General features: G+C 31.5%; 2 protein-coding genes across 4 annotated transcripts in view; one reads left to right on the top strand and one right to left on the bottom strand.

Annotated features, from left to right (window-relative positions):
• The first annotated feature begins 1,330 nt into the window (after window positions 1-1,330).
• On the top strand, window positions 1,331-19,223 carry LOC109534454 (transmembrane protein 184B). 3 transcript variants are annotated; one of them, XM_019900126.2, is made up of 8 exons: window positions 1,331-1,579; window positions 7,973-8,190; window positions 11,817-11,982; window positions 12,090-12,348; window positions 13,633-13,802; window positions 14,110-14,351; window positions 14,731-14,815; window positions 18,908-19,223. In XM_019900126.2, the coding sequence occupies exons 2-8, from the start codon at window positions 7,981-7,983 to the stop codon at window positions 19,108-19,110; spliced, it is 1,335 nt and encodes a 444-aa protein (XP_019755685.2). In that variant the 5' UTR covers window positions 1,331-1,579; window positions 7,973-7,980; the 3' UTR covers window positions 19,111-19,223. The 3 variants fall into 3 exon arrangements, with proteins under 3 accessions (XP_019755685.2, XP_019755688.1, XP_048524920.1); XM_019900129.2 differs by lacking the exon at window positions 18,908-19,223 and adding an exon at window positions 16,748-18,652; XM_048668963.1 differs by lacking the exon at window positions 1,331-1,579 and adding an exon at window positions 1,718-1,806.
• Window positions 19,224-19,427: 204 nt separating this feature from the next.
• LOC109534447 overlaps window positions 19,428-26,138 on the bottom strand; it is a gene marked incomplete at its 5' end in the record, with an annotated part of 125,017 nt that continues 118,306 nt past the window's right edge. The window contains 3 exon segments of the mRNA XM_048668962.1: window positions 19,428-21,171; window positions 22,647-22,905; window positions 24,845-24,954. Of these exon segments, the coding sequence (XP_048524919.1) occupies window positions 21,100-21,171; window positions 22,647-22,905; window positions 24,845-24,954 (441 nt within the window). The 3' untranslated portion in view covers window positions 19,428-21,099.

The raw sequence follows: 26,138 nt of genomic DNA, 5'->3' as shown, positions 1-26,138 counted from the left end.
TGCCTCAAAATTGCTTACGTAACTGTATTTTTATAAAGTTATTTGTAACTGCAAGTATAAAGGACTATACAAGATGATGAATTTGTCGATATACATTTTTAAAGGGTTACTGGGGCTTGCTTAGAAAAAACGGGAGAGCTGAAAGAAAAATTTTATATGATTGTTACAGAAGAAAATATTTATTAAAATGTAATAGTTTATTTCTCAATTACATTATTTTTTTGAGATGCAACAATATTTCAACTTTGCTGATATTAAGCGATATTTTACATTACAAATAAAAAAATTGCGAAACTTTCTGATGATTCTTCGGAGAAAGTGAAACCTAGAAGAATAAACGTGAAATAGACGCCATAAAACACACTGCTGGTGAGCCCAAGATCACGTCCTTATAATGTTTGTTGTATCGTCCATTTTACGTGCGTTAAATTACTAAAAAAAGACGTAATCTGTATTAGTTAAAGGACGTGCCTAGCATCGTATTTAACGAGAGATTAATAACATTCGCTTTCACTCTAACATTCTATACACTAAACAAAGAACGCAAACAACCTGTAGTGTCTTATTTTCCACATTAAGTACATTTTGTCGGAGAAAGCCTGGCAATTGAACGGGTTAGAGTAAGAAGAGTGCAATTGTATTCACGTTTCCTTTAGGAAATATGCCGTCAAATATTTATTTTATTTTAAAGTTATTTAAAAAAATTAGATGCGGCAAAATTTTGCCTCACAAATTTGAATGGAATGAAACGATCATAGAAACTTATTGAAGTAGTTGCATAAAAGTAATTTACATTCTTATTTATTCAAAAAAACGAAAATATTTTTAAATCTCACTTAAACCTTACTGTTGCAAAATCACCATAATCAATGGGTCATTTTCTTAAATTTTTTGTTAGAAAACGCGCAACAGATCAATCTTCTATAATATTTGTTGAGTCAGAGAAAATATGAGAAAATAGTGTAATCGCAAAATATGCTATTGCATATATATTCATAAACTGTATTTAATTTTAAAATTATTGTTGTAGCCAACTCTGTATAGTGTCCAATCGCTGAAATTGCAATTTAAATTCTGCAATTATTGGTAACAATAGAGTCCAGAACCCAGTGACGTCACACACATTTTTGCAGTTGATTTAGCAAAGTTGTCTTAGTTTACTTTATTTATTCCAGTTGTTTGTCAGTTTAATTGCTCTTTACTAGAATTAAATAGTACAAGGTGTGTTTTTAATTGATAAAAATACGGTATTGGATACAGTAATCTAACACAGTGACAGTGATCTTTAATGGTGGTGATCTGACAACACTGAAACTGCGCTTAGAATTGCAAGAGATTCTGCGCAACACATCGAGCGAAAAATTATTGAATGTGAATGCCAAAATCACTAAAATCAGTAGGTTTTTGTTTGAGTCTTTTATCGTCGTGCTTAACGAATGAAAATGAACGTAAAGAACGGGAAATTATGTGTTTTTCACTAATTTATTTGGTGTTCAGCGATCAACAAACTGTAGTGAATAAATAGTGATTGTGGAAAGGTTTTCTTCAACTTTTACAACCCAGGAAATATAATTCTCAGGTAAGTTTACTGCAATACCATATGTCACAGTGATGATTAATTTATCACCAACAGATATAGATCGCTATTGTTATTGTACATATTTCAGATTACATTTCATTTAATAATGTATTTTGTCCCCTTAAACCAAAAAGTGGACAGGCTTCTCAGCATCAAATCATATTAAACTTGCACTTACCTATGACAAACAAGTACTCGGTCAAGTGAATTGATGCAGTTTTTGTGTTGTAAGTACAAAAACGCTTACTTACTACTATTGTTATTGCCATTATTATTACCCTACTATCACAGCTGCTATGTTGGCCACTAGATTGAACAGAAACCAGAAAACCTGGCTTGCATTGTAAACTGTTTAAATATGCACATGAAGGTTTGCATCATAATGAATGTATCGGCTACAAGTTATCATATTAGAATCCCAATGGGCATTCTCGCCTTATTACTGCAGTTTTGATAAAGGTAATATTTGTTGTCGAAAATCAGCGAATGCAACTCTGACGAAAAAATATTAAAATGTGTGTTATAAGGTTAATACATGTGAAACAATTCGTAAGGCAATGAAAAAGGAACATGGTCAACTAACGGGAACATGTACAAACTTTTAATTAGAGTTGGTACCTAGAAATGGAAATTCCATTTTTAAACATGCTTAGTAGGTAGGTACTTACTATACAATACGAGGGCTTTTAGGTATCATTTCTAGGTCTATAAAGATTAACTACTTTGAAACATACCTATATCATGTGAGGTTTAACTATCCGCCTTTTGTCAGGTGGTTTATCGAGATTATCGAGAGAAGAAAACTAGAAATATAAATAGATTATATTTATTATCAATGATTTAATGTTTGCTGTATGGAATATTCCGTGTGCTGAATGGTAAATGTTGATTATGTACGTAAATTTTTGTTACCTCTGATAACTGCATGATTTCTGATGCCAGCAAAGCTACAAGTTGCATAGAAGTGGAGAACCACTTCCGAATAATAGGCATGAGAGTAAATGAAAATTATGAACGAGAGAGTAAATGAAAATCTCTAGGTATGAAATACTCTACCTATTTGAAGTACGGAAAAAAGTCACAAGTATTATCGAAATTTTAAATAAATGTCGGTGAACGTCGTTGAAAAAATTACTAATAAAAATTGAAAAATATTACTCGCAAACGTAACTTAATACTATTAAAAACACCACAGTTTACCAAAAAACTCATTTTTTATTTCTATATAATTAATATAAGCAACTAAAAATTGTTTAGTTCAATTCATTCTTGTAACGCGCCTTCATTGGCTGGGACCAGTTGTGACGTCAAGTAGCTAGTCGCCCGTGTCGGCTGCAATGCGGAGCATGTAAACATGTAACCTCAGTCTTGATATTGTCGTTAAAACGTTTCTATAGTGTATTAGGAGAAAGCGAAAATCTTTTAAAATGACTGACGCAGGTTTTGTAAAAGGGCAATCTGACATTTTACCACTAGTGGATATGTTTAAGGTGGCATCTTACATTAAAAACACCGAAAGTTTTACTCTTGCTGAAGTTCGCGGCGTTAAAGCGAACAGGTAGATTTATAGACAAAATAGTCAATAGTTTTACTTATATAAAGCGATAAAATGTTAGATTGGGGTTCCAATGGCTCTAATTTTCAAGATTCAAAGATTTATCAACAATTCTTATCTTAGCTTTCTTAACAGCTGCTGCCCTGGGATGATTTGTATGATATCTTTCTGTCTGGTTGGCAATCAAATATATGAGGCACTACATTAGCCTTCAGTTTTTTCAGATCTCCCATTAACTTGAATTTAACATAGTTATCCATATCTTCTTCCAGCTAGAATAAATAAATAATATTAAAGTTACATAAAAATATGTGTTATATTCATATTGCATGAGAAAAATAGTAGGTATTTAACGTAAATACCCGTTGATGAAACGAGAGTTTTCCTTCGCAAATACTCTTTATCGTCTAGTATAGCAAATAACTATTTTTGAGGTTATTATTTACTATTACTATAATGCAGCCGAGAAACAAACAAAATACAGATTTAAAATATCTATCGGTTAATTAATAGACAAAATAAAATCCGTTTTTTATCCTTACATTAATATGATCTTGACATACATGGGCAGTGGTCTTCTCAGAAATATCCTTGAGAGTTCTTCTGCATACCTTTAACCATTTTAAACGCCGGCTTTTATCTCGTGGTACACGAATAAATAGCTTATCTGGCGTTTTAAAAGTTGTACTATGACACAGTGGCACCATACAACATTTGTAATATTCTGAACATTTTGAAATCGAACTCTGAACAGTCAAACACCCAGACAATTCGACGGCAAGCCGTATTTCCGTATTGCTTTTGATCGAACGAACTAGCGCTATGACGTCACAACCATTCCTGCGCATTTAGTGTCGTTTCAAATGAATAGCCTGCGGTCACAATTTTAATTGTTTATTGCAAATTAAATATTGTTATTTGAGGGCTGATATTTGGCATGCGCGATTTCTATAGATAGACAAATATATTAAAGAAACAAAAAAAATGTTCAAGTTCTACTAGACTACTTACCTAAATTTATTCTGCGAGAAACCACGCATATATGAATTATAGGTAGGTTTACCAATTTTATACAATAATTAATATTATCACAGTTTGTTTTTTGTATAACTTGTCTCTTGTATAAGTTTATTTGAAAATATTTAAGTCTAGTAGGTACTTAATTAATATAAGAAAGATCTAAGAAATCTTTTTCAGTTGTTCTAAGACTTCAACAATTGAATGATAAATATTATATAATTACGCTTTAAACCGGAAAATATCGCCTTCTGTTGATCCGTTTAGTACGAAACGAAAAAATTATGTTCATTTAATTTCGAAAATTTTTCGGAAATTGCGAGTAAGTATGAAGAAGTATGAGGGAGTATGCATCAGAAACTATGGGATGCGGTTTCTCCCTCGAATAAAGCTCTCTCCCAAATTTGATTTATTAGTCATTAATTATTCCAGCCCAAACTTTAGGGATTTTTTTTCTGAAAATACTTAGGTTTTTCGAATATTACTAGGGGTTTTGATTGACCACATATACCTAATCATTGTGGAAATATCTGCAAAAAAATACGAGTAAATGTAGCTTAGTCACAGAAAAGTATTTTTCAATTCTATAATAAATGTTTACTTTAAATATTGGGTTTAAAACCAAACAAACAAAAATCCTTCTAGTAAACGAATTTCATAGACAGAATATAGCAAAATAAAGCGATTTGCGTCTAAGTATATCGGATGTTGCTCACTTATACGCTACAAGGCGTCAGAGTTCTGAAGTTAATATAATTTATTCGAAGAAATTCTCGAACGCACATATCGACTTTCTTTAATACTGGGACTTTTTTCAATAGTTTCAATTCAATTCAATTTTTTAATAATTTTCAAAGTAGTTTGACAATAAAAGCTAGTATTTTTGCTACGCCTTGTACAATTTTTTTTGTAAATTGTTGGCGGTTATAAAATATTGCAAACATGCAGTTTCTCTACAAAAACAAATGCTTTGCACTACTTGGCACTTCTTCATTGTTTAACAAGAACAAAAAAGTTCTAATTCCCAATCAGACTTGTTTAATTCTGAATTCTTTTTACATGTAATCTGCAGCATTGATGATTCTTTGCAATAATTCAGCTTCCGTAGGACTGTGGAAACCATACACTTCTATGGTCTTAAAGCCACACACAGAAAAAGTCTAGATTTATCGTATCGGCTGTTCTTTCTAGCAGATTTACCGGTACCCTGCTTTTTCACTTGATTCATCTCTTAGGTAGCACCAGCTAAGGTGATGCTATCGGTTCCAGATCTGGAACATACATAGATTCATATTTCGTTTTAAAGCTACAAAATTTATCAATTTATAACCCAGTCAACTCCGCTTAACACCATCAATAGTAAACACTACCGGTATATCAGATGTATAGAATATTTATTTTAATTCTGCGTAATAACCATAAAACACTTTTTTACATTATTTTTGTCACGGCAATGATACCTACCGCAAATAATTCTGCGACAGAGAAACTGTTCGTCTTGCAAAATGTTTAAAAGCGACCAAAGAATTTCCAATCAAATCAGCAAAAATTAAAGTTATTTTTAGGGTAGCGAAAACACAAACTTATATAAATACGTACAAATTATTTCCAGGAAATTTCATTTCAGAGTTTGGGTGTTGCTATAAATAAAATGTCGAATTTTTGTCGAAGGAATTTTTGATTAAACGTTGCCCACTAATTTTAATAATATATCATTAGGAACAGTCGCACATGTATATCACACATCAGCCGTAAAAAAAATATTGTTATGAACTCATGAAAAAATATATGTTTCTAATAAGTTAGATTTACGTGTTATCGGACATTATTTTTGAAACTGTATGGTATTGAGTTTTTGTTAATTTTCATGAGGTATGAATACCTTTTTATATTCTTTGCATCGACGGGAACCATATGACGTATGTTACAGCATAAAGTTGTATTGTCTTAGGTAATTATTCTGTTACTTTTTTATTGAAAAAATGGTAATTAACTACGTAAAACATTGGTCATGTTTCCAACTTCGTACACATTTTAGAAATTATATTCTGATATGACGACAAATCTTCAAATCCGAACCACTTTCGATATTTATGCCTTATATTTAGTTATTAGAATCTGAAATTATTTTTTTCAAAACATCTGTAATTTGCATCAACAAATTTTTATAGCATTAAAATTGTATTTAAATTCTGTCTATAGTCACAATACTTCAAGATTTTTACCCTGTTACTATTCACAAACTTCGTATGTATTTCGATTTATTCAATTGATTCATGATTTTGATGGTATATCTTCGGAATATTCGCTATTTCTAAAGGAAAACTAATGAGATTTTTCATGTATTTCTTCCACGGTACTACGCGCTTGAAACTTTCGCTTCGCCGATTTAACTTTCAACTTTTTACTTCAATACGCCTTCATGTGTTTATTTTAAGACACTTCTTCAATTGAAGATTTAAAAAAATTAATTTACTGTATATCTTCACTGTCAGTACAATGGCAATAATAGTAGTGTGCTTGGTGAGGTAGTAGTAATATTTAATAATAGTTAGTATTAATAGTTTGTCCACTTTTTCTTTGTTGGTTCTACCAATTTTGTTTGGTAAAGAGAAAACAAAAACACTTTGCTTGTACCGCTTTAATTTATTTTAAAATTAACGCAATATATTAATCTATATCCTAAAATATCCAACTGAAAGCGTCTATATTACGCTTACTGAATGGTAGATACTAACATAGCAACTCGAATGCGTACTTTTCTTAGGGCACATACGCATGTTTTTTCATCATAATCGATACCGAGTATACGAATTTTTGAACGTGTGTCATTGCCATCCTACTTCCGGATGTTCCCACTCTCTATTTGTACACGTTTAATGATGTTTTGTTTATAAATCATATCCAGGTTCATTCATAAATATTTCACGGAAATAATTAAAATGTTAAATTTGAAAAACTTTCTTTTATCCTGAATATGTTTTGATTTCAAGATGCAAACTAAAAAATACTAAGGATTAATTAATATTTCAAAACATTTTCACCAAATTTTTCAACATTTTTACAGTTTGCTGATTTAGTAGTAGAGAGTCATTTGGAGTTCGAAAGTGTACCTAGAATGGCCATAGGCAAGTCACTTGTGTTGTCTAAAAAGACTACAGTTGTAACATACAACTGTTCAAGATCATAGAATATTTGTCCAAAAGTGGAGTACTTTTGAACAACCAAATAAGTTACTTCGGGTCACGCCATTGAAAAATTTTTCAGTCTTCTTTGATAGCTCTAAATAAATATCTGGTGGAGAAACTTTTTTTGGTGCTCTCACCTACGAAGTCCGACCTTCTATTTGAGTGAATAATTATGAATCATTTTCTTATACTCAGTTAACCAGCAAATTTAATTCATTAAACCCAAATTTAACGCGAACTGTACTTTTTTGATCAAATTATTATCTTGTTTTGTTCTTTCCGAAATCTCCCAGATTTACTAAGTTGCTGTACTTAATAATTATTCTAATAAAGATTTTCATGCAAGATTTCAACCTTCTAATAAGACCTTGAATTATGATGAATAATAAATAGAATGTATATTCACTATTTTGAACTATTTTCCCACTGACAGAGTTAACAAATTCTTATCGACAGACAATACACCTTTGTTTCACCTTAAACACTAACTTGTTTCGTCAGTAGATTGTTTAGATAATTGAAAACTTTCCAAATTTGTCAGAAGAACAAGGCAAAGTAGGTGTTATTCATTTTTCTTGTTTATTTCCATTGATTACGTTTTCAATACTTGAATATCAATGTTCTGAATTGCAGGAATTAAGATGGCATCGGAAGTCACTTCTCTCGGGGTTGGAAGCACACCATCGGCAGTTGCTGCTGCTTTTGTTGCAAATGTGACATCGACAATCAAGACGTTGGAGTCCGACCAGGTTCACTCCCAACCATCTGAACCAATTTTCCTTCAGACCAAACTAGCCCAGTGCATTTCTGGGCTATTTGTTGGATTTGCTTTATTTCTGACATGTTCACAAGTAAGTGCACAATTTTAACTTTCCGTTCAGGGTATGGAACTACTGTTCTGAACGGACAAAATGTAAAATTTCGTTGCTTAAAGCATGCAATCTGCTGTGTATATTTTTGAAAAAAGTGTACTTGAAAGAAATGCAAAAATTTGAAAAATAATGCTGCTATTTCTGAATATTTCAATTGCAGCAGTTTTGGTTATTTTTTTAAACGTACTTTAAAATAACAACACAAAAATGTAGCTACCAAAATTTTCTTTTTATAACGTATTGTCTTTTAAAGAGGTTTTAAGTAAGACTCGAAAAGGCAGTTTTATTATTTAACAATAAGAGTGAACATTTACATCAGAACTGATTATTACAATGAAATCCTTCGCTGTGGCAATTTATACGTACAATTAAAATAACCGATTTATACAGGGTGTCCAATTTAGTCCAAGCATGGGGGCCTCGACTAGTATAATAAATGATTCGAGGTCGGTTAAATTAAAGTATTAAAGATTGTGGAGAGTTTCTATTTGAGAGTTTGCTATTAAACATTATTAGGGTTCTTTTAAAAAAACAATCTAAAGGTGACAACATAACTTTGAAGGGATTCTCGATGCAGAAGTTATCTTATCGATTCATCATGTTAGAATGCTCAAGATACCAAAAAACCTTGTTTTGCTGAGAGTAGTTTGCAAACATCATCGACACCTATGTCTAAGGACCACATGTTAGCATCACTTTCTTTTCAACTCTTCATATCTTATTTTATAATGAACGAATGATCAGGTTGAACTTTTCAAAGGCATTAGTAATCGAATCTGAAAGTTATGAGCGCTACAAACGACCAGCAAGAAATGATGAAAAGTTGAGTAGGAATCATTCGACATTTAGACCTTAAAATGCTGTTGATCTTTTATATCGCACTACTACAAGAAGCCTTCAAACATTATTACGTTTTCATTACAAATTCCAGTTAGGTCACAGCTAATTGAGAGCAAAATTACGAAACGGTCCCTGGTATCGGATTATTGTGTTCGTTTGGGTCTAAAATTTATACATTTAACTGAAAGCAATCAAAATAGCGACAGTATTAGTTCCGACTATTATCAGGAGTTAAAGCGAATATCTTTGGCAGGAACAAAGAATCAGATGAGTTCAAAGCAACTAGCCTTGAACCGAGTTGGGCCGTCGAATCCTTCCTAAGGTGAAAAACGTGAACGAACCATATTTCACTGAGAATTCCAACATTTCCTGGCAAGAAATAGTAACTGAAATGTTTTGCCTTTTGCCTGTTATGCAACCATGACATTTCTTGCTGGATCTAAAGTATTTAGTGAAAATCTTCTTATAATGGAACAAATAGCAGTATAGTTCCCATCCTATTTGTGATTTATTGATTGGGTAAAATTCATATTGTGTGCTGCTATAAGTTATATGCTGCATACATAACGATAATATTCACTCTAATTAAAACTCTTCGGCTTACTGAAGGCAATGTAATAATTATTGAAGATTTATCGTGTAAATGCCGTGAATCTGTTTAATCCCATTCACTTTTCGAGAATATTTGTTCTAATTTTGCTATTATTAAGCTCAAATTAGACAGTTTTACGAATGGCTAATATTGTATAAGGAATTTAGTCACTTCCGGGTTATCATCATTTTTTGCTAATAATTATAAAACTCAACTTGATTGATTTCCTTGTTAACCGAAACTTGCTTGTGGGTCTCTTTGCATGCATTTTAGAGTTCGGATAAATTTGGTTCCTTTGTTTTCCGTTGCCATTCTTCACTAAAACATTACGAAAAGAGAAAGTGATGTGCTTATTTGCATTTACAGCATCGCGTTTCCTACTTGCACAATCAAAGGTGAATACGGATTTGGCTTATCTAACTTGAGAAACATGTTTATCTCGCTTAATTTTATATCGCAGCTAGCTATTGACGTTGTTGGTATTTTCAGCTCATATTAATAATTAATCCACCTTGAAGCTATTGATCAGGTTTTCTAAATGTGTCTGCATGAAACGAGAAACATGCTGCTTTTTGTATCAACTACTTTGGATTTTTTAAAATGTTTTATGTAGGTACTTGGTTTGAAAATTTCAGCATGCTCAATTACATCCAAAAAATTATATAAGATTTTTTATTAAAACTGAAACTGAATGAGTCAGGTGGACAATCAGTTAATTTCAGCACCGAGTTGAGAGTTTTTTTGCCGCGCTCCCTGATAAGTAGTGCAGATCTGTTTGTGATCTGGGATGGTTATCGCTTTTTCATAAAAAACCCTACCTTCGAAAGCACTCCTTAATCGTTTATCAAGCAACGTTACTACTGAATTTATAGATAGTCCAATTATGACATTCTATGATTGTTTCTAGATTTTAACAATTTTTAGGTCTGGAAGTTTTTTTTTAAATTAGGAATTGCTTTATTTAATTCATCAAATTCTTTTATTCCAATTAATGAAGTATTTGCTTATATTTTAATGGCAAACGTTTTTGGTATTGAGTTATTCAGTTCTCCATATTCTCCAATAAATCCCAAGGAAAGGGAGATTTTAGGTGATTTATTTTCTAAGCGTTTCTGCTTGTATGCAATATTATGCCTATAAATGATGCACGGACTATTTTATGTGAAATATTAGCGGCATACATTTATCTACCTTTACAGATGTGGAAATCAACGTATGACTCAAATTGGCAAAGTAAAACAATATGATTATCTGATAAAGCAGACAAACACTTATGATTTTTATATACATACCGCGCAATTAATCCAAAGCCTGGCATAATCTTTGAACCTAAATTTTGGCATTATTGGAAAAAATCAATTGATTTATGTTAACAAGTTCCATTCATATCAAAACTTGAATTATAAGTATGCCAAGGACGGGTCCAGCAAAACAGAACCCAAAATTTATAGTTTTAATAGAGTTATATAAAAGGTGTCTAATAGTGAATTCCTCGGTGTAATCTTGTGTTATTCAGAGAGTAAAAAAACTGCAAAAAATATTCTTACTGGAAACTGAGATATTTGCAAAAAACGAAATCGGAAAGTTGGCAAACCATGTATGTATTTGTTTTTCCCGACTACCGCGATACAATGTTGTACGTCACGTATAAAATATATCGGTGCAAATTAGAAAAATTAAATTTTCTGGTAAACAATAAGAGGTAATGAAGGAACTATTAAGCAAAAATTAAAGGTTTTCCAATCCTGAATATACGAAACTGCAAACATACGAGGTGGGCCATTTAAAAAACATGCAATTTTTGAAGCTGGAAAATATGCTAATTCTCATTTTTATTATGATCAATAAAATTAAATATAGGGTGTGCCGTTAGAAAAAAACATTTTTTTTGTGCTGCACCAGTTTTATTTATTTCGTGTACATATTTTCAATTACAGTTACAATTGCTATGACAAGCCATTGAATCGTAGAAACAAATAGAGCAGAACCGGTTATAGACAAATTTAATACATTAGAAACATGCTATATTCAAATATGGCATGTTTTATTTCTATATTGCATTTTAAAGTTTGTTTAAATTTTGTACAGAGACGTACTTTATTTGGATTCTTTAATGCAAATGTGACGAATCACTGATTGAGTAAAGTGATTAAAAAATGTTTTTATTTTGCAGATTTATCATCACCTGCGGTGGTACACGAATCCAGCTGAACAAAGATGGATTGTGAGAATACTGTTTATAGTTCCAATTTATGCAACCTATTCCTGGACAAGTTTGTTGTTTTTCAATTCGGAAAGTTACTATGTGTATTTCTTCACTGTTAGAGATTGTTATGAAGGTAAAACACATTCAGTTTTAGATTACGGTTTTGAGCATGCAAACTCACGGGCTACATTCTCGATACCTTATCGAGTATAAACAATACATTTTATGATTTTGTTTCAGCGTTTGTAATCTACAATTTCTTGTCTCTATGCTATGAATATCTCGGCGGTGAAGGAAACATAATGTCGGAAATTCGAGGGAAACCGATTAGATCGAGTTGCTTATTTGGAACTTGCTGCCTTCAAGGCAAAACATATACCATTGGATTTTTAAGATTTTGCAAGCAGGCCACCTTACAATTCTGCCTGGTAAAACCATTGATGGCTTTCGTAATCATATTTTTACAGGCATTCGGACATTATCATGATGGTGATTGGAGGTAAAGTACACTGCAGCTGAATAATTAAAACGTATCCTACACTCTAGTGAATTTCAATAATCGAGACCTTCAATGGCTTAGATCTTTAATCAAGACCTCTTAAATACATTTAAAGTCATGTTAATGTGAATTGATTCGAGTTTATAGAGGTTTATTAAATTCGTTGATAAAATTTGTTGTAAAACGTGTTTGAACACCAATTTTCAAGGCTTAATTCAATTCGCTGATGACTTTGTGGTAAAACCTCATATGTAATTGAAAAAAATTTGAATAAAATTGTAATCACAATTTTTGATTAGGAATTACAACTATCTCATTTAATACTATTCTCCTTTGAAAGATAATAATTAAGACCGTTTTGAATTTATTTAGCACAATTTTTATTAAATTGAGTTTTTATTGATTGCCTTTTCACTTGCAAGCCAGCAGACATTTCGTACACTCATAAATAATTCAGTGACGTCATGTAATATCACGCAGTGTTTAACGACAATATTGAACTAAATTGTTTAATTAGAGCAGATGTTAGAAGCATGCATGTAATTGTATTCGAATTTCGGATCTTGCATCAATTACACTTTTGCACTTTGTCTTATTGTAAAATTGACAAAATCACGTTTCAATGCAACGGCAAAAATCGTTAAATCGTTTTCATGCAAACATTGCTTTATTGCTATTTTTGCTCTTTCGGTTGTGTAGTTAGAGCGCTCTATTTAATTTTAACGTTTTTGCATTGGAATTTCTCAAACAAGTTTTAACTTTAAACTAGTGTTTGCGTGTTTCGCATTTAAACCAATAATGCAGGAGTTAAGTTACGACTTATGCCTCATTAGATTTATGGAATTGCATGGAATAGAAATAAATTGAAATCGATACTTTCTAGTAGGACGCCGGTCAACATATGTAGGGTTTGATTACTGAAGTAGCTTAATGCGTGGTGTTATCTAGATTCTATTAGTTAAGTATATCCATTTTATTTTTGACGACTGGAAATTTTAAAGTATCTAATCTGTATTATAATGGAATATAATGAGCATCTCTTATCATATGTGGAGAAATTGCTCTATTGTTCGGCGTTACTTTCTATTGAATTAAATTTTAGTAACAGTTAATTGAATTTTAAGCAAGGTTTTAACCGATAAATATTTTTATCAACAACTTGATTATTGATACTTCACATTGATTTTTAACTTTTAAATTTTTGTTAAGCTGTCATATTTTCACAAAGTTTACAGTTAATTCGAGCATTTGTTTCTACTAATTAAGTTACTTTTTTCATTTCAGTCCTGATGGTGGCTACATCTACATAACAATAATTTACAACATCTCCGTATCTCTTGCCTTATATGGACTGTTCCTCTTCTACTTTGCGACCCGTGATCTATTGACGCCGTTTGAGCCTGTACTTAAGTTTTGTACCGTAAAGTCTGTGATTTTCTTATCCTTCTGGCAAGGTGAGTCATAATATTTTGATTTATTAGAAGGTTATTTTTGCTGGTAAAAACGCCATTCCTGTATACCCATCAGATAATCTATACGCTCATAAATATATTCAGACGGTGACGCAAACTTTTTCTGAATCTTCATAGACTTCATATAAAGTAATATTTCGGTAATTGAATAAAGTGAACCGATGCTCAGTTATTTTATAGTTTATAGCAAATATTTTGCCTATTATTATTCTAGGCGGCTGAACTTAGAAAGGCTGAAGAAATTTGCAGAAAGATCAACACATTTATTTTTATTGTAAATTTGTTTCAGGCGTGGGACTGGCCATCTTAGAAAAAGCAGATGTAATTTCGCCTATAATAGACAGTAGCGGTACCAGAACGTCTGCTGGTACAGTGTCTGCTGGGTACCAAAACTTCTTGATCTGCATTGAAATGTTTTGTGCAGCGGTTGCTCTCCGTTATGCGTTTCCTCATAGGGTATACGTGCAGGGTTGCGTTACGGATTCCAGAGGACGATCAGTCACCATGCAAAGTATTTCCAGTAGCCTTAAGGTAATATTTTATGATACTCGTGGGTAAATTGTTAACACTTGATGCTTCCACTATTAAGCCAGCCATGCTAAAAGAGCCATATATATCGTAAACATTTTCACTAGTTTGGAAATATGTAATTTATTCAAATCGAAACAGCCATTGCTTATCAAAGTACGCCATAATTAACAACGGAATATTTTTTATGAAAATGCCAGAAATATACTTACCTATTTGCTATTTCTTTACAGTAGTACAAAAGACTGCAGCTCTCCGATTTATTTTATCTCTATTATCGGTAACTATATGTTACTACTTGTTATAATGATGTATTAACGAGATAATATTTAATTCTGGATTAAATTAAGCACGAACTTTTTATATTAACAAACTTTTGCAGGAAACTATGAATCCGAAGGATATTATGACTGACGCCATTCACAATTTCCATCCACAATATCAACAGTACACCCAGTACAGTTCAGGTGAGAATTTATCTGTTATTGTAATTCTGCACGATCTTTTGTCGTTCAATTTTTTGCCAGTGTTTAGTATCTGCTCGTGCTTCGATGTAAAATTATTTAATTTTGTGAAATTCTGAATTGTTGGCTACAAGATACGTTGTTTGCTGGGTGTCTTGACGCAAGAGTTTATTACAATAATTGATTTTTTTAACGCAAAGCGGTCGGAAATAAGCGAGAACTGGTTACATTTATTTTCTACTTGTATTTAAATTTCAACCCAAACACAAAATCAAAATTTTGGTCGCCTTTATTAAATTATTTTTGTTTAAAATTTTTTTTTTAAATATCCTGTGTATTTAAATACAAGGGTTTCGGTACGAAATTTATCGGTATAAGTTGTAATACGCTCCATGTATTTCCTATTTCCCTTTCGCTTCTATCGCAAATACTTCAGTCCAAATTCTCTTCCGGTTTTGATATTCCATATCAGTTTCTTTAATGTCGCGTTATGAGAACATACATTTCCATTCAAAGTAGATTATTTTGAGCATTTTCGCAAACGCTTCGAACTTGGCATTGAGTAACCAAGCTATCGAACCATGAGATTCTATGTGTAACTTCTATTTACAAATATTCGAGCATTTTTTGTTTCCGTATTGTGAAAATAATGCGGCTATTGTTACCTTATTCGTTAATAGATTGAACAGTGTTTATCTGCGGGTGGTTTTCATAGATCTGAAAATCTGATAATTCATACCTTGGTGGATTTCCCTTTTTATACATTTTATCATATTTGAAGTCAGATTTTTTTTAGTCTTGCATGCAGTTAATATGGAAACTTTTTCTGCATTTTCAAAATACAGTCGTCAGATGTTCCGTTGGGTTTCAACAGTAAATATATTCAGGTTTATGGATGGATACCTTTCATAACGGGGAAAACATATGATTTCACACAACATGCATTTCAGTTAATTTTTTGTGAGTTCTTTTGGAAAAGTTTTACTCATATGTGCATAAATGCTTAAAGATAATATATTCCAATGACAAATTTTGTGAGGCATTTAAAAGTATACGGAAGCAATGACTCTTTAATCATCTTAAAATTTCAAAACATTGCACATTTTTTTATTTACTTCTTTTCATTTCTTTTTGAGTGACTAAATTACTTTGCGAAGAATTAATTTGCATATTACGAGGCAGCAAAACAGTACAGAATGTTTGGATAATGTTAATAAAATAATAAAAACTGGTTCATTTAATTATGCAAAAATTGCGTTTTAAAATCACTGGAAACTCTTGATGGAATAACTCTGAAGATGGGAAAAGTTATGAATTTCCATACTATTTACTAAGCTGCATTGGGTAAAGTTATGTATGTTAATAACAGCAATTTTTAGACACTGCCGTTTCGTCTTGTACATTTCATCTTCAAGGGTTCTTCTACGCAAATATTTCCAAAACCGAAAAATACAAATCACAAAAATAGAGTGGTTTGTTTTTTATTTCTGCAATCAAATTACTGAATCTTTGTGCAAACCAACTAATTTCTTTGGTGTTCCAGTGAAAGTATGATTTATTAAGTATTCATAAATAAACAAAAGCAATAAAGCTGTTGGTGATATTTTTAATTTGCAAACTGCAAAATGGTTATTAGTTATTCGAAGACTTGGACTCCGATTTCTCCTTTTAAGCGGATCCAGTTAACGCAAGAAGCAAGCTTTGAAGTATGTTTGAAGTTTTTATTCATTATTTTTATCTCAAATATTTAGTGCCAAAATCCCTCGACCTTATTTCCGGACAGTTTGTATAGTTTCTTTTATGCTAACTTTAACTTCGGACAAATATCCATTTAATTTCAATGACTGTATTCTTGATTTAATTTTGATAATGCTGATAACAATTTCCTTTATAATGTTTATGTAAATTAGCTGCATGATAAAAAGCTTTTTGCAGATGTCATATCACACCAGCCCTATGAGAGACTGTGATACCAGCTAGCGCATGCTGCATGGATGTCGTTGCTGGATAGAGTGCCTTAAATCATCCCATCCATATTTTAAATGTGCTGTTATGGTTCACTCAGGGACTATTTTTTTACTTTCTAATTCTGACGAGGCCATCTTTTAACATCTGCTACAGCTGTGTATTTTGCGGTCTCAAGGCTGAGTTAAATTCATTGCAATTCTGTAGAATAAACGAAAAGCAAATTATATAATCACACCCTGTCAGTTACAGTTTATGGTAAGAAATAGAATCAATAGGAAATATTATTGGTAAAAAAGTGTTTTTATTTTCTTGATTTGTTTTGGATGACTGCGCTTTAGTACGGAAATACTTTGAATGCGTATTTAGTTATGCCATTTAAATTCGCATTCCTGATCAATTTTGACTATCATTTTATGGACTGTTTAGTTTGTCTTGCCAATATTTTCTTTTCGACTGTTTTTTTTCGTAGATTTGTTTAATTTAGTAGTATTTCTGGGGTCCGTGCTTATTCTGTATCATTCTATTCAGCTCAACTACACATAGATATAGGAGCAGTTTAATTTATTTTGTCTGGATTCTTACCGCTAAACTTCTAAATAATTTAGTTAAGTTCAAGACATATTGGGAAAAATAATTTAATAGCTTTACGGGAACCTACGTGGCAAACCTCGTAATTTACTTAATTGAATAATTTTATTTACTTTAATAAGTGAATTGATAATTAGGCCATTTCACTAATAACTGACTATACATTTTCTGTAGGTAAAACAATGAAAAGCAAAATTGAACGGAAAATACACGGTACTGTCTGGGGTCTTAACGCCTCTTATGAAAGTTGAAAATAGACTGATTTTAAATTGTTTAGTTGCCTTTCTTACTTAAGCTTTAAGTGTTTTAATATTCACCTAACTAATAGGGATCATCAACAAGCACAAAAAAATAAAATTAAGTAGCAATAAGTAGGACTCAACTAATAGACAAGGCATATTTTTGAGTATATTGGGTTTTTGCAATAAGTGATTATCAAAGCAAAGTAACCTAGAACGATTACTTTAACTACTACATAGTATTATGTTTTTCTTTGTATATTTGTATATAAGCTTATATTTAGTATTTAAACATTCAGTAACATTCATTATGATAACCCTCTTGCTTTTTGTTGATATATCTTAATCAAAATTGTTGTGTTTTATAATATTTCGGTAAAATTTATTATTAATTAGAAATAAACTTTTAAAACCTGTCTGTTTGTTATTAAAGTATTAACGCTGGCCTTTGGTAATGTGAGAATAGAAATAAGGTCACGTTTAGTAGCCTTGAAACGCGTTCAATAGTTTCTGTAAATATTACAAATTGCAGAGATACACTTTTTCCCGATTCTAGATGTGCATGTTCAAGTTGACCCTTCAGTTAAAAAAAAACGAGTTAGTATTTTTTAAGTATTAGTTACATCAGCGCCTGCGGTTAGTAATTGTGAATATTATTTGATTTTTAGACGTTTAATTTTATGTGTTTTGTATATTTTATTTTTTGTGTAATTTATGGCCGATTTGATGTATATAAAATTCAGTGTTACTTGGATTTGTATGGAATGTATTATTATTAATGGTATTTGATATTGGCATTAGTACTTTAAGGAATGTTTGAAGGATTTTTAATTTCTGCTATAATACTACGAATTGTGTGCTGCGTAGATACGTTCTGTTGGTTTGTTTGAAGCATTTCTGCAAATCTCGTTCATAGACAGTAATGCGACATGTAGGTTGAGTAGTTTACGTAGTATTAGTTTGTTAGCACTCTGATACAAATTAGTGCTTGTTTCTGATTTGGTTTTAAATTAAATTTTTCGTACATGAAACTTGTTATTAAAAATTGACTTTACTTTCAAATGCTTTCAGTCTACGTGATTTTAGTGTTCTCTAGAAAAAAAACTTTAAATTATTTGTAATAAAAAAAAATACTGTGTCTTATTCGGTTCGATGCATCGATTAACTTGATTTATGTAATTCAGTTGCGGATCCCAAGATCAACAAACGCATATGCTTAGCTGTATTAGCTCAAAGCCGTAGCGAATGTTAACTGTTGTTATCATGTGCACCAGTGTGTATTCTTCTATATACTTTTCAGGTGGTAAAAATGGTAGGGCAATGAGATTGTCTCAATATGATCCGGACGATCCGATGAGTCCAAGTGGAGGTATAGTGCCTCATTCTTACAACAGTCTGGATAATCCTTCTAAGCCCCCTCTCAGTCTTGGATCGAAAGTGTCGACTATATCTCAAAATTATACTGAGAAAACCATGCTACTTAGTTCAGATGAAGAGAATTAACCAAATACATTATTTTGTTATAGTTGTATATTATATTATAGATTACTAAATATATACTTTTAATGTTAAAAACTTTAATTCACATTTTTAAAGCATTATTATTTTTTCTATAATTATGGTTTTCTTTACCCCGATCTAATACCATTCTGTTTGAGAATATTTTATCGCCCTTAATTACTAGGTAAATTTTTGAAGAACCTAGCAGCACTAATATTGAAAAGGACATGGACTAATAAATGTGAACCTTTGCAGAAAAATATTTCTTTGATTTGTGTCAGGTAAGTTGTCTTTTTGTGTGTCTACACTAAAACAGCCTATTTCTGAATCAAAGCTTTACTATAACAAAAACCCTATCAATACGATTGTACGGCGAAATTATTTAAAAATATTCATACATGCACGATGTTGTATATTAAATGTTACCTATTTAGAAATCAAGTTATAAGAGTTTCGAAATATTCATTAAAACAACACCAGTCATTTAACTGTTTGTTTCCACTAAATAATGTTTCTTTATAGTTCGGATTAAATTATTTAAAAAATGCAGTTGCTTTTACGTATTTTGTTACTTATGCGGCAAAGTGGAAACCAACGTTTAACATAGTTTATTTAGAATAGTGCAAGGTTACAGTGAATAAATTGCTTATTTGTGCATCGATATACGATTAGGTTGCTCCCTCTAATATTATCTTATGAATATTGCTGAAGAGTAAAGTTCTGAAAGTATCAGACGATTTATCACAGTGGTACCAAAGTAAGGTATCAGATACCCGCATGAATATAAGAAATTGGCAGGTTAGCGCGACGTAGATAATACAAAGACAATGTGAGAATTACCCAATACTTCACTGAAATGTATACTTTTGTTAATATAGTTTTTTCTTAAAAGAATATTATCAAATAAATGCGGAAATTTGCTACAGCGCGAACAACCGTAGTAGAATAAATTCAATATCTTCGGCAATATTAATTTTTGAGAAAACACATGGAGACGTTTTTTTAAATTGAATCTTAAGTTCCTTGTTTTATTTTCAGATAAATTGAACTTAATTCCTGATCAAGGTGCCCGAATATAAGTTCCGCTCGAATTATAATAAATAATTAAAATAAAATGCATCAGACTGATAGATAAAAATAATAAATTATTTTACAATAGCTCTTTAAACAACCTTATTTCGGATGTTGCTTGATTGAACCCTAATTCAATTAATCTGCAAGTTGTCTCTAGAAAGGCGTATTTTCCTTCAACAACTAAATTTAAGTTTACATACAATGAAGTGAAAATACAATCAAATATGGAGCTTTAAACTGCACTAATATAAAAAGTTACGCATTTGAAAACACTTTCAATAATCATGAATTTGTCTCTATATACCACACTGTGTGGACCTTTTCCAATGATGTGTTGGGTTTTCTTCAAGTATGCAGAAATGAAAAATTATAACACAACTACGTACTTGTATCGTGAACTGTTGTAGGTTTACTTGGATTTTTTAAAATCTTTTTTAAATTAGCCATATACATTTGCTACTAGTCATATCCTCATACTGTTCTTAATGATCAATTTCTGATTTTCTTTTAGAGACTCAATTTGCAGTTTTCCGATGCTATTTTGTTGATCACGAGCCATAGTTGTGTTACTATTTTAAGCGAAATCGTCAACATAATGAAGTACTACGCTATTTCTTATCGCATTTAGTAGTATAATATTGCATATTTTAAAAAAATTCTAGATGTGCATTTGCAAAGTGTGGTTGAAGTCTTTAAAGTTCAGGTCAAACGTTAGCTGATGAGAACAACTGTTGATTCGTTTATTTCTTTTAAACTATTTCTTCTTTTGAACTTGTCAACTTTGCAAGAGCACGAACAGTTGGTTAAAGGCTAGACCTATATTCCTTTAAGGAAAGAGTGCACTTGGAAAGAATTTTTACATAGGAATCAAACGCAATATGTACATATTTATACTCGTACATAAGAACAAGTCAAATACTACTTAGTTATAGTAGAAAAATCAGTCTCATTTACAAGCCTTTTTTGCAGCTGCCCATAGTTTATCCCAATCTAGAACATATTTTTAACAAAGTAAATTATTAGATTTTTGTAGCATTATCACATTTTCCACCAAAATTTTATATTTTTTCGTAAATAATTACGGACGAAACATTGAAAACTAAAGCGGCTGAATAAATGAAATGGAAACTACTAATATTTAAAGTAAAACACTGATGGTGCATAAATGGTTTCAATTGTTCAAAATTGTTCCTTTAAAGCATCAAACTAGGATAACGATAGGGCAGCTATATAATGTAGAATATTCGCTCGATGTATACATATAATACATAATGAGGAATGAATAACATGGACGATTCACATTCAACATTATAAAATTAAAAGGTTTAGCGAAATAAAACGTTTTACACAAGCTAGTTTGAAATTGTATGAAACGATGACGGATGAATGAATAATGGTTGAGCGTTGAAAATGTTTCTGAATTTTAAAAGGTTGTTAAAAGTGCTGAAAAAACTAAATGGTTAAAATTAAACTGTCCAACGGCCGGGTAAAAGTTCGGAAATTTTCGATTTCAAATAGCGGCCACACGTGATTTCCATTTAATTCGTTTAAACTGCGGCATTAACAAGGATCTTGTAAACTATTGCAGAGGACTTGCATTAAGTTCAAATAGATAAAGCCATATTTTTGCAAGCTCCACTGGACACTAAATTGTCTTTCAATGTTTGCAAGCTACGAATGTGCATTAAAAAAAAACAAAACTGCTTCGACAGATTTTTAAGCTACTTACGCGCTGTTCGTATTAATGAATCTTAGAAAAAAATGAACTGTAGCAAGTCTTATTCAAGCAAGCATTTAAGCAAATCTTATTCCAAATTAATACTTTGTAATAAAACGCAATTTGAGTCTTTTTTTTAATATGATGTTCAAAATACCAATAATTCTGATTTCTGTATATCCCAGAGATGATTAATTGCGGTTGAAATTTTGTGGCATTTAATGTATCCACGATCCAAACAAAAACCGATCCAAAACCACTTTATATGATATATTACAGGATTACTAATAAAATCACCTATTTATTAACATGTACCTACCAGCAAAAAGTTGTTGATCAATATTTGTATTAACGGTGCTAAGAATGATTTAAAACTGTCAAAGATTTGCCGATTGATTAAAAAAAACGAATTTTTTTCTGGTAGGGCGTACAAAGCTGCAATTCTTTGCCCATATGAATTTTATCGTATCTGCTAAATTTTTTTAAGATCCTTGTATTGTTCGTTTAATACACATTTTGCTCAATATAATTGAAGGTAAGTGCTAGATAAATGTTAGTGTGAGTGATAAAGCTAACTAAATAAACATTGACAACACGAATTGCATGCAATATTTCCGACTGTACATTGAATTTTAATTGAAATGGCTGATTGTACCCCACAAAAGTCGATTTAAAAATATTTAATTAAAACTAATTCTAAGGCGATTATTATGAATTATTACTCCGAATTTCCATGTTTAGTACAAACCTCTGTGGCCCGATTTCGCTCTTGCAACGAATCCCACGCTTTGTATTTCGTGCCTTTATTGGTTCTACTGTTAAGACCCGTGCTTGACTGCAGTTTTCCGATACTGCTGCTTTTCCGAATTTCCACTTTCGGCCCTTTGGACTGATGCAGCAATGGTGAGGTCACCATTGGTGATTCTTCTTCGCTGTCGAAACTATCGGTGTCTGGACTGGCTGTACGTTCACGCCTTTTCAGGCTTTGTTCCAGTCGCTTTAAGAATCTATAAAATTCAATAAACACGGTGTAGTAAGTTTTTTAATAGTAACCTCTTTAATAATTTAAACACTAATTATCGCGCAAAAATACCAGCGGTATTTATTTATTTTATAATTAATTCTAAAAATTCAGGAAAGTGTGCTTTTTGTGGAATAAAACATGAGTTTTTCGTTTATTATAGAGTGCTTCTTCCTCAAACTACATTTCTGAAAACAGGCGATAGTAGGCCTGGGTAACACTGTGTTGAGTTGCGTTTTTGAGTTGTTGCCGCTCTCTGATTTAATGAGTGTTATCTCATCGGTTAATGAGTTGTAACTCATTTACCGATGACCAAGACTGGAATTTTAGCATCGAACAAAATATCATTAACTCCAAAAAATTCACTGATTTACCTTTTCTGTAGAAACGATTGCTTTAAAATATTTGGTCTAAAATGGAAAAAACCGGAAATTTGGAAGAAACTTAAATTTTCTTCAGGCCGATGAGGGTTTCCATATAGTGGATTATCTGCTTTTGATTTTTCTGATCGTTTTTTGAAAAAACTTAATTTTCTTCGAAAAAAACCAAGATAATTTTCCACCATTTGTTTTACCTTGGGTTTTGTTCCAATACCCAAGGTAAAACGCGAAACCGGAATAAAAAAATACCAAATTATTTTCGCGTTTAAACTTTCGTTTGTTCTGTTCGGGAAAATATAGTAGAGCAAAAATCCAGAAAAAGTTATTAGGGTTTTGTCCAAAATTCGAAGCTGCGAAAGTTCTAGGAACATTTTTACAAAGCTGTTAAGGAGGAGAATGTTCCAATAAAATTTATTTTATAATTTTTCACAGAAAATAGACTTCAAAAAGACTGTAATTTTTAAGTAAAACTAAAAAATAATCGGTTGATAAAATCTTTACGAAAACTAGAAAGACCTAAAATTTTAAAACAACTATGAATCTTCTGAGCGATGAGGGTGGCGAATTTTCCAAAAAACTAAATAAAATTATCTGGTTTTTGTGGCAAACTTGAAGTTGAAAAGGGTTTTCTAAAAGTCCCTGCAAAGCGATGAATGTGGAGAATTTTGTGATTTTTTGCTGAATAGACCCCATGCTTGTCAGGAAAGAGGAAAAGCATAAAAAATAATGGTTTTTTTGAGCTTTTGATTAAAAACTTTTAGTTTTGTAATCGGTTTTTGAGAAAACCTTAATGATTTTCGGGAAGAAACGGGAGAAACTTATTTTCGTTTTCGGCCCGAATTGGACACTGAAAAAAGTGTTTGTAAAATTCCTATAAAGCTCTAAATTTATCGCGTAATTTTTCACGTAAAAGACTTTCACATTGTCAGTATTTTAAAGTAAAACTCCTCAAAATAGAGCGTTCTTGAGTAGAAAATAAAGCAAGAAAAAAATCGGTCAAAACTAAGAACACAATTTTTTAACAAACTCTTCAGTCTCCAGAGAGATGGGGGTGATGTGTTTTCCAAATAATGTAGCTGATTCTTTTCGTTTTTTGATAAAAGATTATTTGATTTTTGTTCGAAGCTGGAAACAGATTTCAAAACTTTTTGCAAAGCGACGAAGGAGGCAAGTGTTCTAGTAAAATTTATTTGATAATTTTTCGCAGAAAATGTTTTAAGTATTTTAACCCTGACGTTAAAATAAATGTTAAAACAATTAAGAAAAAAGGATCATCAACATTTTCCCAGCAACGGAACTGAGTTACTGCGCCGGTGCGTTGGGTTGGCGCACCAAGCTATTTGCGCCGCACTGCGCCAACTAGAGCTATAGAGAGTCGATGAATCGAAGTTATAACCAGATTGTAGAAGACTAATTTAACACTAACAAACATGAAATATACAAATTAATATAAATTATCTTATACATGTTTTAAAAGCTGTAAAAAACACCCGATTTTCTGGAAATTTCAAATTCAATTAACAATTGTTATTATTTTTAACTTACCTAATCTGATTACTAATGGCTCTAAGTCGGCTAATCTTTTGATATTTCGGTTGCTTTTTGGCAAATTCCAGTGATCTAGACAACATTGGTGAGTTCGGATTGGAATCGTCCTGCAAGAAATTAAAGGTAACTAATTTGGAGTGATCTGGAGAGTCTGAGTACTAATTAGAATTAGATGGGATATTTTCATGGCGCAAAAGAAAATTTAAGTAGCACACTTTTTAGCACACCCAAACAAAATTGGTTATTTCGTTTATATTCTTCTATGGAGAACAAATTTTTTGAAAACATTTGAAAATTTGCAAACAGAGGTTTTCAAATGTGTAAAAAGCTTGAGAGAAGCAATGTAGAGACCCAGTTCTGATTAAGAAATCGACGGTTTACGTTATTTCAAGAAAAACATATTTTTCTAAATTTCTGCGTTATATTGAGAGCGTTACTACAAATTGTATCGCAAATGTAATTTGAGAGTAATTTAAATATAAAAAAAATACAAATACGCATATAATATTAGGCCTGACTTAATAAATGTTCAAATAAGCAGCCCCTCTGGACCAATAGGCATTTTTTTTCAGTTTCGCTTAACACGTAGACCATGGCAGTTAACTGATGATAAAAAATAAAACAAAATCTCGCATGTTATATTAGAAAAAAAAATGTTTTCTGCTCTTCAACTGTCCTGACGCACTTTGTATGTGATCTGAATGCGAATATTTATAGAATAGTCGCGATTAGTACCTTTACAAATTGACGATGATAATTTTGAAACAAATATTAGGTAGGTAGGTACTGGTTAAGTGTAAACTTACACCTTGTACTCTTATTGCAATTTCTTTTCAATGCTTCACACTCTTTGTGTTTTCTTGAAATTAAAATTTCTAACAGTGGTTAAAACAAAATCCTGATTCAATTAATTTTCAGTTTAATAACGCAAAATACAAATTACATCGTACCTGATTAAGACTTTGGTTTAGAAGGCAATATTTTCAAATTTTTCAATGAATCCATCCATTTAATATGAAACCAATTATGTTCCTTCTGACACAGCCAAAAGTGTTTATTTTTTCATCGATGACTAACAACTTTTAGAACTTTTGATTTAAAGTTGTGCTGATTACTGTTACTTTTTCCTCTCACTGATACAGGACCGGAAAATTGCTAAGGGTTTGGAAAAGACAACTATTTATCATGTAAAATCAAATCCAGGATAATTTGAATCACATTATAATAAGTACTGAATGAAACATAAAATCTATAGAAAAGATCTATAGAGAACATCTAGGTACAAAATATT

Source organism: Dendroctonus ponderosae, unplaced genomic scaffold, assembly GCF_020466585.1.
Source record: "Dendroctonus ponderosae isolate FM_Combo_2020 unplaced genomic scaffold, Dpon_F_20191213v2 Dpon_F_20191213_8, whole genome shotgun sequence".
Classification (NCBI taxonomy): Eukaryota; Metazoa; Arthropoda; class Insecta; order Coleoptera; family Curculionidae; genus Dendroctonus; species Dendroctonus ponderosae.
Note: the sequence above shows the minus strand (reverse complement) of the source record. Positions and strands in the feature narration are given on the sequence as shown.